Genomic DNA, 18,613 nt, shown 5'->3' on the forward strand with positions numbered 1-18,613 from the left:
CAGGCAAATGGCTGTCCAGTCTCTTCTTAAAAACTTCCAGGGTCGGAACTTTCACAGCTTCTGGAGGCAGGTTGTTCCACTGGTTAATTGTTCCGTCAGGAAATTTCTTAGTTCTAGGTTGCTTCTCTCCTTGACTAGTTTCCATCCGTTGCTTCTTGTCCTGCCTTCAGGTCCTTTGGAGAATAGCTTGACTCCCTCTTCTTTGTGGCAGTACCTGAGATACTGGAACACTGCTATCATGTCACCCCTCGCCCTTCTCTTCATTAGACTAGACATACCCAATTCCAGCAACCGTTCCTTATGTTTTAGCCTCCAGTCCTGTTTGTTCTACAAACACATCCCTTGGCGTGATTCAAGGCAACTTTTGCAGTTCCAGGGACTGGTTCTTAAGTTTGGGAGTTTTGTTTCTGGAGGGTTGTTATACCGAGTTATGAGAAATCCACAGCCCTCTCTTATTATTGCTCAGTACTAGCCATTATTCAGAGATTCCTAGATGCTGAAGGCCTGTCAAACTTGTCAAATTCACTTTTGTTTCTTTACTACAAATTAAGTCCACCTTGTCCCAAAGGTGTTTTTTCAAGAGGCAACTGGACTTTTTTTTGTTTTTCCTCGAAGACGTTTCACTTCTCGTCCAAGAGGCTTCTTTAGCTCAGCTCTTCGGAACTGAAGAAGCTTCTTGGATGAAAAGTGAAATGTCCTCAAGGAAAAACAAAGTAAGTGCAGTTGTCTCTTGGAAAAAAAAAACACCTTTGGGACAACCATGACCTGGATGACAATCTCCATGGACATTTAGCCATGCACTTTGGGATGAACGCCCTTTTGAATGATGCGGGAGTAGGGACCGATTTCCAGAAAACATTGCAGACTACAGGACCATTTGTGCTTCAGTCTGAGATGCAGACAACACAGACTCAACCTCACCAGCCTGTGCCTGAGTTCAGTGAAGGGACACAGGGCAGAAAATATCCTGCAGAAAGCACAGCTCCACAACACAGTCCTTTCAGAAGTTCCAAGAAGGCTCCACACCCATTTGCACTACTCAGGTCCCCCCCCCCACCCCGAGGACAAACTTCCAAGTGGCCTCAACGACTCAGTCTCTAAAAGAATGCAAATGACCAGCTGCCTGAAAGGAATATTAAATCCTTCCATTCCCCACCATCCAGAGCTGAAGAAGCTTCTTGGATGAGAAGTGAAACATCTTTAAAAAAAACAACAAGGAAGTCCTGTTGCCTCTGAAAAAGCGCTTTTGGGACAACCATGACCTGGAAGACTGAGAATCTCCATAAATAGTAAAGAGAAGTTACTATTGGTTCACTCCATGATGCCTCTTCTAAAGGGCTTCCATCTCACTATTAAGCTACATCACTATGGTTAGCTTCCCAACCCAGCCAAAATCAACCTGAGCTGAGATTTTGCAGATTGGGGCATTCAGAGCAGACCTGGGGGGGGGGGAGGGGGGGTTGTGCCAGGAAGAAAAAGAATGGAGCTGAGGAGGAAGAGAATGAAAAGTGTGCATGACACAACCAGCAGTCATAATTTTATTTCTATACATTCTTTTTCCTGCAAATAAGTGCAAAAATATTTTCCCAGCACTACATCACGGTTCTGGGTCTGGTTCCAACATTTTTAGACATTTAACAAGTTTTGCTCTTAAAACAAGCCCTTAAGTATCATTTTAGAAACTTTTCAGTTTATTAGGATTACTTTTTTTCCCCCTATGGAAAACAAGGCTGTCCATAAATAGTAAAAAAAAAAGTCAAGATGGCAGGCACAACAGTGCAGTCCATGACCTGCCTGGTCTGCAGCTTCATTTCCTATTTCTTAAGACTCTTCCTGTGGGTAAAGACCAGCCCTGACAGAAGCAAGGATCTTGTGGGGGAAGAAATCATGTTTTTTTTTCTTAAAAAAAAATCTAATCAGGAAGTATAGAAACATGATGAAAGTCCGGTCTCGGTTCACCTCTCATTTTGGCTGCACAAACAAGGCTGCCTGGGGGATTCTGGGAGTTGAAGTCCACACATCTTTAACTTGCCAAGGTTGAGAGCCACTGATACACTTTATTATTGATTTAAATAGTTTTCATTTTAATTCTTTTCTTGTCGACCAGTTATTATTATTTTTTTGAGAAGAGCAGCCATAGAAATTGTTTAAACACCAAAGAAAAATACTATCACATTACATTTGCATGTCATTTGTATGCCACCGAAACTCTCAATGGCTCTGGATGGTATTTTAACCCCAGGATTAATTTATCTAATCACAGGAGAGATAATGAAGTAGGCCCCGGGAAAACTGTTGAGGGTGAGGAATGAGTGAGGGCAATTCCAGAAGGAGGAAAAAATATATCCCCCTTTTGCCTTCCGAATATTCCCTGCTGAATAGATTTGGCTAGGTTAGACTCATTTCCCAAAACCTGCATGGAGGCCAAATATATGCACAAGGCACCCCACTGCACAAAGCAACATCCCTTACGGAGGTCAACCCCCCTGACCTATTTTATTTAGTCGTTTATTTGTATCGCATCTTCATTAGTTTTGCAAACAATTCAACTCTCTCCTCCTATTTTTCCCTCTGAGGTCAGTCACACCGAGAGAGAGAGAGAGAGAGAGAGAGAATGACAGGCCCAAGGTCAACCAGCTGGCATTCCTGGCTAAGGTGGGTCTAGAACTCACGGTCTCCTGTACCAAGATTTGAGAGCTGGGCCGTTTCTCAGCTGCCTGCTATCCTAGAGGTTGAACAAAGCAGTTCAGTTATGAAACAGGCGCTTCTTTCTAACACTTTAATGTGCCAATATTTTTAAAAGCCATCAACCTTGTCCCCTTGCGCTTCCTCTCGGCTGTCAGCTGTTGCGCTCCAATTGCTAGTGTCGTTTTCACCATCTCCGAGACGGTGTGTTAGACCTGAACACCAACCCGCCCCTGTTGAAGGGGTTTTCATATCTTTACGAAGCACGGAAGAACTGCAGGATCGTTCCTCTCACACCGAGCGTCTTTATGGCTTCCCTCAGGCGTGAATCCAGCGGTGGGCCACCATTTTCTAATGGATGTTTCCCCGCCATGGAAAAACTTATAGGGCTTTTTACGCCTGTGCACCATAATATGCTTCCTGAGATGCGAGCTAGAAACGAAGGTCTTTTCACACCGAGGACACCCCTGTGGCCTCTCCTGTGTGAGATCACGAGCCGTGGATCACGAGCCGTGAGTGAAGTTCTGCATTCTGCCTCAGTGCTGATACGACTTTGGTACACGCGTCACATTTCACCAGCCATCCTCTCTCGTCCTCTTCTGCCGAGGTCTAAATGTGAAGTTTCTTGCCCTTTGATGTTTTAAGGTGGCAGCTTTTCCCACAGTTGGAACATTCGTAAGGCTTCTCTCCTTTGCTTGTGTTTGACGAGGGCATCTCACCCAGTGAAGTGTTTGCTGCAGTTGAGAGCATCTATGTGGCTTTCCCCACCCCCAGCTCAGGGACTTGACCAGAACTCCCTCTTTCTAGAAAAAAAAAAGCTTTTCCACATTCGGTGCATCTGTACAGCTTCTCACCCGTGCGGAACTTTCTCATATTTAATCAGAGCTGACTTTGCGTTGAAACTTTTGCTGCGGTTTGAATGTTTATACAGCGTCCTTCCCGTTTGGGTTATCTTGGTCTTCAAGGAGGTTTGCTTTAAAACCCAAGTTTTTCTGCGCTTTGAGCAAACGTGATTTTTTTCCCCCCTTGCAGAAGATTTTCCTGTGGAATACATGGAGTTTGCCGTTAATGTTCTCAAAGAGCATATATATTTACGCAGTTGTCCTGTACTTGCACATTTGAACACTAATAGTTGCACACCATCTCGGGCTCCTCTTAATTCCAGACTTTGTGCCCTGCTGAAAATTGGCTTCACTTAAATTTTGATCACCGTCCGCAGGCAGAAAAGTTTCACTGGCTTTCTTTTCTGTGTGCCTTTGTGCTCTGGTGGATCTACTGGCTTTCCTCAATCCTGGAACCCCAGAGAAACGATCGTTTGACTCCTTTCAATGGAATCTTCCAAAATCTACTTCTTCAGATCTTCCCACCTGGAAGGTCTTCTTATGAGTTGTCCCATATCCATCATATTTCTGAGAGAAACAGAAAAGAGTTTATTTCACATTGCCTCCCCAACAATGAATTTCATTTAAATAAAATATCTGGTATAAATTCCAATGTTAATGGGTCTTCTAAAAGACCACCTCGGCTTCTCCCTCCTGTTTGACTTAAGACATCCCTAATTCAAACAGAATAATACAGCTGGAAGGGATATTGGAGGTCTTCTAGTCCAACCCCCTGCTCAAGCAGAAGACAAATGGCTGTCCATTCTCTCAAGCATCCTCATTTGATGGTTTTCATCATCTATCTCAAGACCCCAGCTTGGGAGACCTCCTCATCAAGAAGACTCTTTTTGAAGCTGACAAGAGTTCACAGGTCACTAAGCCACTGATTTACTTAAAACATTCTTTAATTAAACACATCTAACGGGCTCATTCACCAACATTTTAAATGCCATCGTCCATTGTCCATGTAATATTCTAACCCAGTGGTTCTTCACCACGTCCCCTCCCTTTAAATACCTTTTTGTAGCCACGGGCCGTGGCCATGGACCCCCAAGACTTAATATTTCAATCATAAACTTTCTTCAAGCCTTTGCAGACATCCTGTGATGACATTGTGCCCCCCCCCCCGCCGCCCCAATGAGGTCTGCAGACCACAGGTTGAAAACCACAGTTCTAAGCCAATCAGACCACCTTACATCTATGGTCAGCTTCCCTAGATGGCCAGAGTTCGGTTCCCAGAATCCTTCATTCCTGATCTGTGAAATACGGCAGCAATGGCCCAGACGGGTGGGCAGCTCCATTTTATTATGAAACTAGATAGCTGTGTTGACAATGACTGAATATGGATTCCCACTCAGAGCCAGGGTTTGGTGGACCATCAGATGGGAAGGACTGCACAACCAGTATGTTCTACAAGATGTTGGCACTTCCCAGGGCTTCAAAAAGACAGCAGAAAACCAGCTTGGGTCAAAGCACTCCCTATTTGCAATGACTGACAGTCTATATCCTTACCTAGAGAGTTGGCCTCTTCTTCATTCTCTTGCTTTATCTCCGGGGAAAGCTTCACCTTCACAATCTCCAAGGCCTCTTCCTCCAACTTGGGAGATATTAGTATCGTATAATGCAGGGATTGGGATGCCTAAAAGCAAAAAAAAAAAAAAAAGGGAAAGTTGATTCAATTCAAAGAAGTCTTGCACCAGGCTTTCTCTCCATTCCCCCCTAGATGAGTAAGACTCAAACTCTGTTGGAAGAGATGGGATCCAACTTGGAGGTCAATCAATCAATCAATCCAAAATAGAGCCGGAAGGAACTTTGGAGGTCTTCTAATCCAACCCACCCACCCCCCTCAACCAGGAGACTATACTATTTCAGACAAGTGGCTGTCCAGTCTCTTCTTAGTGGACAAAATTCCTTTTCTAGACCATTTCTGAAGTCTAAATCCCCAAATCAAATCACATGCTCAGAACTGGAGTAGGTGGGTTAGGACGCTGAGCTTGTCGATCAGAAGGTCGGCAGTTTGGCGGGTCAAATGCCACGTGCCGTGTAACAGAGTGAGCGCCTGTTACTCGTCCCAGCTTCTGCCAACCTAGCAGTTTGAAAGCACGTAAAAATGCAAGTAGAAAAATAGGGACCACTACGGTGGGAAGGTAACAGCGTTCCGTGCGCCTTTGGCATCTAGTCATGCCGGCCACATGACCACGGAGACGTCCTCGGACAAGCGCTGGCTCTTTGGCTTTGAAACGGAGATGAGCACTGGCCCCTAGAGTCGGAAACGACTAGCACGCATGTGCGGGGGAACCTTTACCTTTATATATTTTTCTTCCACAGCTAATACATTGACAGAATGGAAGCAGCTTCTGGCGGCTCTGTCCAAATGTTTGGCAGCTCCAGATTCTTTTGGGCCACAATTCTGAACTGAGAGGTAGATGAACTGGGCCCAAAGTATGCAACAGATGGAACCCTAACCAAGGAGAGAAGGCACCTAGAACTAAGGAGAAACTTCCTGACAGTTAGAAGGATTAACCAGTGGAACAACCTGCCTCCAGAAGTTGTGAATGCTCCAACACTGGAAGTTTTTAAGAAGAGACTGGACAGTCATTTGTCTCAAATGGTATTGGGTTTCCTGCCTGGGCAGGGGGTTGGACTAGATGACCTCTAAGGTCCCTTCCAACTTTATTATTATTATTATTATTATTATTATTATTATTGTGCTGCTACCATGTGGTTGTTTGGGGAAATTATAATATGCTAACTTGACTTGGTCAGCCAACCCCTCCTACTCTGTGACGTGCTTCCTCCTTCTCATGACTCTGTGCCTTCACCCCTCCCCTTCCTGGGACGGACTTCCTCCTTCTTCTCCCTGGGTGATTCTCCTCCTCCATAACCGGCAGATACATGTGCAGACACTGTGGGTCATTACTGTCTTTTGACATTGGAAATACCGTGCATTTATCATCTACCACATCTTTTTTTGCTGTAATCTTCTCTGCATGCAAATAAAGGTACTTCTGGTTGATAAAAGGTACTTTCATGAGTTTTGCTATCTGGCAAGAGCTGTTAACAGTGATAATATCCGCATATACAGGCCAAGCACAGGGGTCTTAGCAAGGGTATAAATCATTAAACGACAGTCTGATCCAGAATAATAATTATTATTATTCAAAAAAAATGGCTGCAACTCAGAAGCACAGCAGCCAAAAGATTCTTCTCTACTTCCTCAGAAATATTGGTTAGAAAATCAGACTGTGTGCATTTTCAACCAGGATAAAATCCTCACAAAGGAGCCCCAAGGAGCAATTCCTATAAGCCTTTATTGCTTGCTGACTACACCCATTCTTCCTTCTGGTTCCAGAACCAGGTCTTCTGAAATGATTGCTGGATGAAAATCTCAGTAGTCTAGGTGTGATGGTGACTGTGCTTATGATTTTACTTCAGCCTTCCCTACTCAATTTCTGTTTTCCTTCCTTGAGTATACATGGTTAAACAATATTACAAAGCTCTTTATATAAAATGTTTAACAGATGGCACTTAACACTGGTGAGGTTAGCAGAAAGGTTTAAAAATATGTCCAGCAACTGCTGGAAATGTAGACAAAAACCAGGCACATACTATCATCTTTGGTGGACATGCCCTAAAGCCAAAAGATTTTGGTCAAGAATACATATATGGTTAGAGAAAATGATTAAACAAACATATAGGTTATTAAGTCAGAATTATTTTTGTTAGGTATAATTGTAGGAAATTATGAGAAGGAATGTATATATTTAATATTACATGTATTAACGGCAGCAAGAATTGTATTCGCTCAACATTGGAGAAATGTAGAATTACAACAGAGGAAGTGTTAATCAAAAAAATTCTAGATTGTGCAGAAATGGACAGGTTGACATTGAAAATGAAAGAGAAAGAAGACTCTGTATATTTTAAAACATGGGATACTTTTTTATCAATGGCTAGAAAAATGAGGTTGAGAGCAAGGAATTTAACATGTATTAGTAACGGTATATTTTAAAACATGGGACACTTTTTTATCAATGGCTAGAAAAATGAGGTAGAGAGCAAGGAATTTAACATGTATTAGTAAGTTAACTATTGGAACCCTGACAATATGTTGCTGATAAAATATTAAGAATTTGTAACTATAAAAATTAATAAAAATATATATTAACAAAGTTTTTTTTAAAAAGCCCTTTAATTCTAGCATATGTTTGTCATTAGAAATACACGGGAATAATGTATTTATATTTTAACTGTTTCAATGTCATTCTAACAACTTTAAAACTTTGGAACATTTTGTTAAGCTTTTGTTTAATACTTTAGGCAGATTTTTTTAACAAGCTGCCTAAACAGAAACAAAAAGATTAAATGAAAATCACGATGTAGGAAAACTGGGTTTACAGGTTGTCCTTGGGTTTCAATGACACATTCAGCGACCGTTCAGTGGTAGGGCGGCACTGAATGAGGGGGGACTTACGTCCTTACTCTAAAATCCACATGGGCAGGGGTAGGCAACCTTGGCTCTTTTATGACTCGTGGACTTCAACTCCCAGAATTCCTGAGCCAGTATGGCACAGCTTGGAAACCTCTCCCTTTCCCCTCAGCATGGCTGGCTCAGGAATTCTGGGAGTTGAAGTCCACGAGTCATAAAAGAGCCAAGGTTGCCTACCCCTGCCCATGGGGGATTATGACATTATGATTATGACATCACAGGGAGCCATATCACTTGATCACCATTTCAGACGTTCCCTGTCGGCTTCCCAAAAGCAAAATCAATGGGGAAGCCAGCAGGAAAGTTCACAAGTCGCTTCGCTAAGTTGCTGCTGGCACTTATGTAATCCAAAGAGTCACGCTACGACATACAAGATACTAGGATCTTGTAGTCCGTAGCACGCTTAAGTACAGCCTGCGAAGGCACAGGCTCACAACTCTGAATTACTGGCCTTCATCACATGAGGTCCTCCCTTAATGTCCAGTGTGGTCTCTCAGTTACAACGGCAAGCGGGTCTGTTAGAATTGCAGATGCTAAGCCAAGGGTCTTCAAACTTGGCCCTTTTATGACTTGTGGACTTCAATTCCCAGAATTCCTCAGCTAGGCAAGCTGGCTGAGGAATTCTGGGAAGTCCACAAGTCATAAAAGGGCCAAGTTTGAAGACCCCTGTGCTAAGCAATAGGGTTATGTCACATCATATTTTACAGCCCCGTCGTTTAGCAATGGAAATTCCAGCCCCGGTGGTGTTGTATTTTGAGGACTCTCTATATTATGTAAGTCCAAAAATTAGGGAATAATTGTATTACCAAAATAAAAAACAGTACAGGTAGTCCTCATTTATGGACCCCAAACAGGACTGAACTGAGTCAATACTATAAGCAGAAGTTAATTGAAACCGCAATTGTGATTGTGATCTTATAGGTAGTTCTCCTTTAGTGACTCCCTTGTTTAGCAGCCATCTGCAGTTACTCGGGTGAAGAAAAAGTAACTTTACGATCAGTCCTTGCACTTATGACCTTCACAGACCTGTAAAGCAAAGAAAAAGCTAAAGCAGGATCATATGCACAGTACCTATACTTTATATATTTTTTTCTGCTTTATAAAAATGGGAGAGTTGTAAGTGGGAAGATTATGGTCATAGAGTTACTTTTTCCACCAACGCTGTTTACTAATTCTGGCTACTAAAAAAGGCAGTCACGAAATGAAAAGCCACCGGTGCAAAATGGGATTTTACAATTACAGTACCTGTAAGCATCAAATTGGATATAAATCCTTGAAAATATTCATAGTTTTCTGTGTTTTCGGGAACATCGGACCCACTGGCGTAGCTGGTTGACGGCTGAGGATCTGGGTGTTGTATTCCTGTAGAGGGGAAGGGCAAGAGGAAGGGAAGTGGAGCTGGGGAAGGAGTAACTTTCTTCAGCAACCCACTCTGTTTGTTTTCTTTATCGTTCTTTTCTTTCTTTTTTCCTTCATATATTTCGCGGTAACATTTTAAGATTTCACACATTTCCCAGTGCACCCTTCTAAAACGTTCCACATCTGGGTCCATACTCTCTAATTCTGATAAAATTTTGTTCACGCTTGAGAAAACACTGGCCAGTCTTCTCAGGCTGAATGTTTTGGGCCGAACCTCTACAACTTTCCTTTCTTCTTTCCTTTCTTCTTTCCTTTCTTCTTTCTCCACTTCTTCCTCCACAATCTTTTGGGCTTCCAGTTCTTCCTTCAGTTCAATTAAATCTTCGTTGGAAAGCTCCCCTTCCGCGTAAGCCACCAAATTTTTCACGTCTTCAGCATCGACCTGCAAATCCAGGAATCGCGTGAGCGTCAGAATCTTCCGAATTATTTCGTCCAAATTTGGCATTTGGTGAAACATCCCAAAATTGTTGGTGAGAGCCACAAAGCGTTTCAAGCACTTTCTCCAAAACTCTTGCATACTTTTCACGCTGACGTCCTGCCAGGCTGTGGCAATGTTCTCGATACAATGCAGGATGTTGTAGTTTTTCCAAAACTCGCGCAACGTTACTCTGTCATATTCCATTGCGGCTAAGGCTTTGGCAAACACGGCGTGCAAATAGTACATCTTGAATGCTGAGATCATTCCCTCTCCCACAGGCTGCAGGAGAGCAGAGGTGTTTTGGGGTAGATAAACTACCTTTACATCGGGGTGGAGACTGTCAAGATGTGGGGGGTGTCCCGGTGCTTTGTCTAGGAGAAGGAGAATTTTAAAAGGAACCCCCTTTTGCCCACAATATTCCTTTACCTCGGGTACGAAACAATTCGTAAACCAATCCTCAAAGAGGATCGGCGTCATCCAAGCTTTCCAATCAAATCGGTAATAAACAGGCAGTGGGTCCTTGCTTATGGTTTCGAACATACAGGCGTGATCTGATTTGAGGATCAGAAATGGCGTCAGCTTGAATCCGGAGACATTTCCACCCAATAGTAAAGTTACTCTATCCTTAAACGCTTTGCACCCGGGCATGGCTTGGGCTTCTCTGTGTAGGTAGGTCCGCTCCGGCATTCTTTTCCAGTACAACCCAGTTTCGTCCACTCGGAATATCTGTTCAGCGAAATAATTCCCTTCTGCTATGATACCGTCGAGTTCATTCAGAAAATGCCTGGCCGCTTCTTCGTCCGCCCTCGCGGCTTCAGCTGACGCCTGTGTTTTCTGGTAATGAAACCTCTGCTGAAACCGCATAAACCAGCCATGGCTGGCCGTGAATATTTCCGTGCACTCCTCGCCCGTTTGTTCCTTCAGCATGGAGAAAATGCTGCGCGCCTTGTTCTGGATGAGGAGAAGGCTCACCGGCAACCTCTTTTGTATCCGATCTTCGATCCAGAGTATCAGGAGTTTTTCCATTTCGTGGATGAGGCCTTTTCGCTGCCGGGTTATGCTTGTGTTCATTCCCGCTGCTCCTTTCAACGCCTCTCTGATCCTCGCTTTATCCTTCAAAATGGTGGAGATGGTGGAATGGGCCAGGCCTACTTCTCGCGCTATTTTAGTCACCTTCTTCCCGGCCTCGTACGCTTTGATGATCTTCATCTTCAAATTGAGATCAATGGCTTTCCTTTGCTTCTTGCTGCTCACTTCAGCTGAACCAGGATGCTTTCTCTTTGAAGGTATCTTGGCGTGGGATATAAATGCAGGTTAAAAAAAAAGTGAAAATAAGAGCAGGATATATATATATATATATATATGTGATATTAACTGTGCAGGTAGTCCTCGACTTATGACCAAATTGAGCCCAAAATTCCTGTTGCTCAGCGAGACAAGTGAGCTTTGCTCATTTTATGACCTTTCTTTCCACAGCTCTTAAGTGAATCACTGCAGTTGTTGTTAGTAACACAACTGTTAAGTCACTTGGTTATGGCTTCCCCATTGACTTTGCTTGTCACAAAAGGGGATCACATGATCTCGGGACAGCACAACCATCATGAGTCAGTTGCCAAGCATCTAGATTTTGATCACGTGACTCTGGGGATGCCATAAAAGTCGTTAAGTGTGACTTACTCCAGTGCTGTTATACCTTCGAATGGAGACTAAACAAATGGTTGTAAGCTGGGGACTACCTGTAATACTGAAGATGTAACTGACAAGAGAAGCTTTGAAGCTCATAAAGCCACATCTGGATAGAAAATGCTTTTTTTATTAGTGTCGCATCTGCGAACTGTCGCTAACTGAGATGGTTGATAAATGAGGAGTGGCTGTACCTCATTCTGGGCAATTTGGTTAAGCCAGAATTTGGTCTAGTGGTAAAGGCACCAGGAAAATGTGAGTTCTAGTCCTGCCTTAGGCATGAAAAATTGGCCTGGTGACTTTGAGCCGATCATTTTTTCTCAGCCCAAATCACTTCACAGGATTGTTGTGGGGAAAATAGGAGGAGGAAGGAGTATTGGAGATATATATATATATATATTAATCCCATTTATATCCCGCCCTTCTCCGAAGACTCAGGGCGGCTTACAATTTAAGCACAAACCAATGTGCTTAGCAATATTTGCCACTTTTGAGTTATTTATAACAATTAACAAAGCTGGGATAAAAATAAGTAAAACCTACTGCTTTCCTTGCTTATAAACCTTTCACTGGCTTCTCACAACGTAAGTCTAACCCTAGTTTCACAAGCCCCAATAAAGCCATTCTTCCTTTTGTGGTTTACACCAGTTAGTGACCGTTCTCAAATACCATGGTAGTAAATGATGAGGGGAGGGGGAATCGTTTTCTGGCCAAGATGCACACCTCTGACTAAATTTCTGCACCTGACAACAAAACACGCCAGAGTTCAAATAACACTAGCATTGCTGTGTGAGAGAATTTTCTATGACAGGAGTCCTCGACCATGGCAACTTTGTAAGACTTGTAGACTTCAACTCTCAGAATTCCACAGCCAGGAAAGCTGGCTGAGGAATTCTGGGAGTTGAAGTCCACAAGTCTTAAAGTTGCCAAGGTTGAGGACCCGTTCTATGAGACAGCAGCACAGCAGAGATCTTTGCAGCATCTCTCTCTCTCTCTCTCTCCCTCCCTCCCTCTCCCTCCCTCCCTCATGTAATCTGGAAGAGGCAGCCCCTCAAATAATCCACCCAATGTGTGCCTCTTCCTGCATCCGGAGGCTCTGAACCTGGGGCACCCCACACAGTAGGGGCTGAGGACTGGATTCCCCTCCCCCATCACCACAGACCGGCATGGACCATGGATTGAGGAGGAGATATAACACCCCGTGCAACCCATCCCCAATCTCAGGAGCCAATCCATGACTGACAGCATCGAAGGCCACTGAGAAGTCAAGCAGAGTAAGGATGGATGCAGAACCGCCATCCTGCTCCTGCCAGAGATCATTCAAAAGCACAGCCAATGCTCTTTCTCTGTCCCATTCCCAGGGGATCCAAATAACTCTTACGTTCATCTGGAGTTTCCCCAAGCTGGTGCTGTTAAAAATCCAGACTTCCTCAAGCTGAGATGTTTTCATCCCCCACAGGGGTGAGGAACAATGGCCCTTTTATGACTTGTGGACTGCCACAAAGCACAGCTGGCTCAGGAATTCTGGGAGTTGAAGTCCACAAGTCATAAAGGGGCCACAGTTCCTCACCTCTGTACTGCAGGGTGGGGATGGTGAGAACATCTGAAGCATTTTGGGGAGCACTGCCTTAGATCAGGATTAGAAAGGTCTGACCCCACAAAAGTAGCGATGCCTTTATCTGAAGCAGTTGACAAACAACCCTGGTTAGGTCAACCGAAACAGCTTTATCTTCTATAACAAAGGTCAAGATTGCTTTCCCTGATCATGGCATACTCAACAAAACAGAACATCTGGAAACTCTTACCACCACCTGTCTCTGCCTTTTTATTTTTATTTTCTTTTAAAAAGATCCTGAAATCCTTTGCGTCGGGGTGGACTGAATGGAGCTGAGCGTTTTAACGGCTGGATGCCCTTCCTGATGTCTACATGGAACTCACAAGCAGACATTTTCTCTTTGTGCCCAGAGAGAGAAATATCTGCCGCTACCTAGGATTGAACTCACAGCCTCCTGATTACAAAAGCGAGAGCTCCACCTCTAGGCCACCACACAATTCCCCCATGGCCTTTCCATAATCCTTTGAATTCACCCCAGAATCATCTGCTGCAAAAATATTCCCTTCTGTGCAAATCTCTTGATTGCCGTAGACAAATAGAAAACCCCTCCGTCTCCTTAGCAGCAACCCGGGGTTTTATGTTGTGAGGCTACAGAAAATACTCAGACATTTATAACGGCAATTGAGACCAGAATTTCTGTCGCTAAGCGATGCGGGTCATTACACCAAATCATTTGGCTTAGCTACGGCAGTTCCCAGTTGCAGTCCTTAGGCGAGGCCAGCGACATCATTAGGCAAAGACTCACATTTCTCCTGCTCTCCAGGGCTCACCTCCAACTCCCCCAGCCCACCTATCTCCCTCCATCTCTCCCCCTTTTTGTTACTCCGCACTCTGCTGTCTACCCCGTTGCAGTTCGCTGTCATCTTCCTCCTCCTGCTGGTCTGGAATCCAGGTGCTGGGTGAGGGTGAAGCCCTGGAATGTGCGTGGTGACAGGACATTGGACCCTTGTCTGCTGAAGGGAGCTTTGGCAGGCCCAGCCAGGGAGGAGGCAGGGGTGATCTCCATTACCAGGTAAGGCAGGAGAGGAGCAAGAGGAGGCCGTGTTGGAAGCGTATTTCAGGTGGCAGCAGAACTGGAGGAAGAAGAGGAACGTAGCCTCCCAGGAAACACTTAGCAGCTGGAAGCTGCCCTTGAAAACAGCGAGGGGTGGAGGAAATCCTCCAGTGGGCACAGCCTATCTGCAGGCCTTCTTGAGCTACCTAGCCTTCTTCTTGCAGCTTCCCATATGCTCACGTTCTCCAAGGGCATTCTGGTGTGTGCTCGGCAGCGCTTGTTAGAAGCTGCTGGCTGTTTGTGAGGCTTTGCCTGGGCTGAGAGAAGAGAGCCGGGAAGGCGGTAGCCTTTGCCACACTGGGTTCATCTCCACCCCTCACGGAAGGCCTTGATTTGGTTTTCCAGGGGCGCTTCCAACACGAGCTACACGAAGGAGATGTTGCAGCTTTGGAGAGTCCACATCCCTCCACTGCTTCAAGATCCGCTGCCCCCTTCGTCCATGGACCTGCTGCCAAGATTTCTGCCTTGCCACTCTGCTGCCTCTACCCTAGCCGGGCCTGCCAAGCTCCCTTTGGCAGATGAGGCTCTGTTACCTTGCTGTGCTCAATGTGGACATTCCAGGTTTGTACCCGCACTTTAGAGACTGCTTCCTGGGGCACCAGCAGGAAGAAGAAGAAGGCAAAGATCAGCTGGGGGCAGTGGTGGTAGGGGGGCAACAAAGGTGCGTGGCAAAGGGCAGGATACCTAAAAGGGCAGAGATGAAAGGCAAGGTACACAGGCTGGAGGGAGCTGAAATGCCCGTAGGGTCGTAAGTGTGGGCAGGCTACCAAGTCCTGAAATTTGGATCACGTGATTGCAGGGGCTTTACTTCATGGACAGTTGTAACTCTTATTCTTTCAGCACCGTGGTCAACTGGATGATGGGCGACTGAAGGAATAGGAATATCTCCACTAGGCTAACCATCATCTTTCCACAGGGCTCTTGCAACCAACGTTGAAATACAAACTGACATCTGCTACTGTAGCTGGCTAGTAACCCATTTTACAATTTAGCATTCTCACAGCTTTCAGCAACCTCCCCCTCCCATGTTGCCCCCTCCCCCATTCCCCTTCCTTTTTTTTGGCCTTTGGGGATTGGATACCTCCTGGTGCTGCTCAGCATCCTGGGGGCCGAACTGCCTGAGCTGCAGGGGCCACTGGCTCTCCAGGTCAACTTCCTCCAGAGTCTCTTCCACCTTCACCTTCATGCAGAAATCCAGCTTTTCCCTGTCCATCCAGGCTTTCCCACTGATGTTCGGATCTCTTTGCAGGACAGGTTCCCCTCTGAACTCTCCAGAGCTCTCTTCTGGTGGGTCTTCCTTAATTCTCCCCCAGGGCACCTGGAAACCTCTGGCATCGTCGTCCAAGGGAGGAAGAGCCGCGGGAAGCGCTGCCACCCTTTTCAGGAATTCCTGCCACTGAAAATCCCAGCGCTGGTGAATTTCCTCCTGTGACTCCATCTTAATGTGGGATGGGCCATCCCCGGTCAAACTGTCCCCGATGGTCCTGACTTGGACAATAAAAGGATCTCTTCCCCCATTCTCAGCTTTCTCTTCTTCTTTCATCACCATGAGCCTCTGTTCCTCCATCGTTGTTCCTCTCTGCAGTTCCAGGAGGAAGAAGGAAAGGAAGAAAGAAATATTACTGAGGGCCACAGCAATGTGCCAGGCATAAAAGGATCCTTTTCTACATCTCTAATATTCATTACGTCTTTAAAATTTGCAAAATATTCTCTCATTGGAATAAACATCATTCCCTGCCTGAACGAACAAACGAATGAGACGCCTGGGCTGGTGCTTCAATTTCCCCCAATCCCCTCCCGTGTCCCTCTCTCTTTCTCTCTCCAGGTTTGGGCCTTTTACTTACAAAGTCTTGTAAACCTGGAATGAGCTCTCTTGGTCTCTGGGGAAAACTGGCCTTTCAGAGGGCTATAAAGACCTCTTTATTTGATTAGCAATTTAGTTTAGGGCCTGGTCATTCCACCCTACGCTTGTTTAGTTGCGAGTGAACAGCCAAGTTAATTTATTTTCTACAGAGAGATCGATACAGATACACAGATAGTTCCTCTCTTAGCAACCACACAGCTCAGGCTGGAAACTCAGTTGCTAAGCACCCTGGTCGCTAAGCAGAAAATTCACCACCCGTGAAAGAGTTTATGATGTCACTTCCCCTTCAATTGTTCAGCAAAGTGGCACGGTTGCTAAGCAGACAATCATGTGATTGCTACTTCTGATTTTATTGCCAGCTTCTCTATTGACTCTGTGTGTCGCAAGCCAGTTGCGAAGGGAAGGAATGACGAACATGTGACTCCAGTACACTGCAACAGTCATAAATGGAGAATTGATCACAAAGCAATTCTTTTTTTCACTGCAAGAAGCTCCAATGGTTGCGGCAGAAGGCATTACCTCCCCCCCCCTCCCACTTTTGATTGGTCTTAACCCAATCAATTGTGCCTGGGGGTCTTGACAATGGTGTGAGGTTCCTACCTGTCTGTATCTAGATGCTATAGACTAGAGTCAATTCTGTTGCTGGCTGGCTGAGATTTTATCTTGTTAAATTCATTACAGGTAGTCCTCAACTTACGACCAGTCTCTTTGTGCCCTTACAATGGACCTTTATGACCTCGATTCAAAGCTCCACATCTGCTTCCCCCTCCTCCCCATGGTCACATGATCAGCCCACCATTTACAGCATCCCGCAGTCACATGATTGTGATTTATGCTTTTTTGCCGTTTACTTCTGGTTTCCAGCAAAAACCACCCATTACAGACAATAGAATCCCTTAATTAGTGTTGTGAAAAACGGTTGCAAAATCGGGGGGCAGTCACGTGGTGACCCGTTTAGCAACCAGCATGACCTTTGACCATAATTTGGGGGTCAACTGCAGTCATACAGCAAGCACTACCTGTATAGATAGTTTTTTGTTTTTTTTTAACATATTTGCATATTGTTTATTTTTATTTATTATTAAACGTCTAGGCTGCCCATGTTGCTGAGGCAGCTCTAGATTTAACTTCTTTTTTTAATTATTATTTTTTACTTTCTGAGAGCCACCAGAGTTGAATAGACGAGATCAGGGCCCCTAACAAAACCAATATATAAACAATCACATCATTATCAGAATAGTGAGAGTGACTGCAAAAGTCCCCAAAGATTTTTTTTAAAAAAATACTCAGCCCAAATGGTCACCGCACGAGTCGGCTGGTCAACGAGGTATATACCTTGGATGGAAAATTCTATCCAGCCGTCACCCCTCTCAATCTATCCAGCCGTCACCCCTCTCAATCGCAAACATTTCCAACAAGGCGATGAAATAAAATTCTAGCAAACTGATAACGTGCGATAGGGATAGAATAATTGATGCAATTCGTTTGTGGGGGGGGGCGGTTCTCCACCGCACTCCGACAAGGTTGACTCCATCCTTCCGAGGTAGGTAAAATGAGGACCCAGATTGTTGGGGGCAATAAGCTGACTTTGTAATAATGCCACTTGGGGGGGGGGCGAAAGCCCTAATAAGCAGGCACATACATAGAATGAAGGCTATTGCTAAGCACATTGATTTGTGCTTTAAAATTGTAAGCCGCCCTGAGTCTTCGGAGAAGGGCGGGATATAAATGTGATTAAAATAAAAAATAAAAATAAAAAATATTACCCCGTGGCAAGAAATGCAACTATTAAAACTGGACTGGCGCAAACGGGCAAGGAGGGACAAGACAATCGCCAGGAGTCCCAGCTGCCTCATTCAAAAGATCGGATCCAAAGAATCAGGGAGATGATGGGATAAAGAGTCGGAGATCTCAGATCCAGGAGGGGATTCCCTCTCTCGCCCCACAAATAAGTGCAAAAGTGCCTCTTGAATTGCACCTGCAGAGCAAAAGGACCTCAGCCTCCGGGGCTGCCATGCACGAGTGGGCGGGAGGCGAAGCAAAAAAAAGAAAAAGAAAAAGGGGGACCCCCGCCGCTGCTCCGGCAGCTCCCCGATCCACAGGGGACCCCCCCCCCTACCTTCTTCCCCGGGAAGCCCCGCGCCTGCCTGTTTTCTCTCCTTCCAGGCAGCGACCCTCCGCCGCGGGAAGAGCCGCCGCCTCTCCTTCTCAGCCGGCGCGGCTCCTCGTCCCGATCTGCCGGCCACACGCCTCCCTTCCAGATGGGGCTGCAGGCTCGCCGCCCATCCGCGCCCTCTCCGGACGGGAAGGGGGCAAAGGCCAGCGGCACCTCCTCTGCGCTGCCTCTCTAGGAGGCGGAGCTTTATGGCTTTAACTCTTCTTTCTTTTTTTTTTTTTGCGCTTCGCCGGGAAAAGGAAGCCTGGAGGGTGGATTTGCAAGCTTCTCAGTTCCTTCATCAGAATGCAGTTGGAAAGAACCCTTAAGACAGGGGGCGTCTTCAAACT

At 45.4% G+C, this 18,613-nt stretch overlaps 1 protein-coding gene across 3 annotated transcripts; it reads right to left on the reverse strand.

Annotated features, from left to right (window-relative positions):
* Window positions 1-1,525: 1,525 nt before the first annotated feature.
* LOC308662385 (tigger transposable element-derived protein 1-like) lies at window positions 1,526-18,613 on the reverse strand. Of its 3 annotated transcripts, none has more exons than XM_081318133.1 (5): window positions 18,256-18,613; window positions 15,326-15,823; window positions 9,301-11,182; window positions 5,079-5,205; window positions 1,526-4,094 (listed from the first exon to the last, which is right to left on the reverse strand). In XM_081318133.1, the coding sequence occupies exons 2-4, from the start codon at window positions 15,809-15,811 to the stop codon at window positions 5,099-5,101; spliced, it is 2,475 nt and encodes an 824-aa protein (XP_081174259.1). In that variant the 5' UTR covers window positions 15,812-15,823; window positions 18,256-18,613; the 3' UTR covers window positions 1,526-4,094; window positions 5,079-5,098. The 3 variants fall into 3 exon arrangements, with proteins under 3 accessions (XP_081174259.1, XP_081174258.1, XP_081174260.1); XM_081318132.1 differs by having other exon boundaries at window positions 18,228-18,613; XM_081318134.1 differs by lacking the exons at window positions 1,526-4,094; window positions 5,079-5,205 and adding an exon at window positions 8,790-9,081 and having other exon boundaries at window positions 18,228-18,613.

The sequence above is a fragment of the Vipera berus genome, assembly GCF_964194415.1.
Source record: "Vipera berus genome assembly, chromosome: 2".
NCBI lineage: Eukaryota > Metazoa > Chordata > Lepidosauria > Squamata > Viperidae > Vipera > Vipera berus.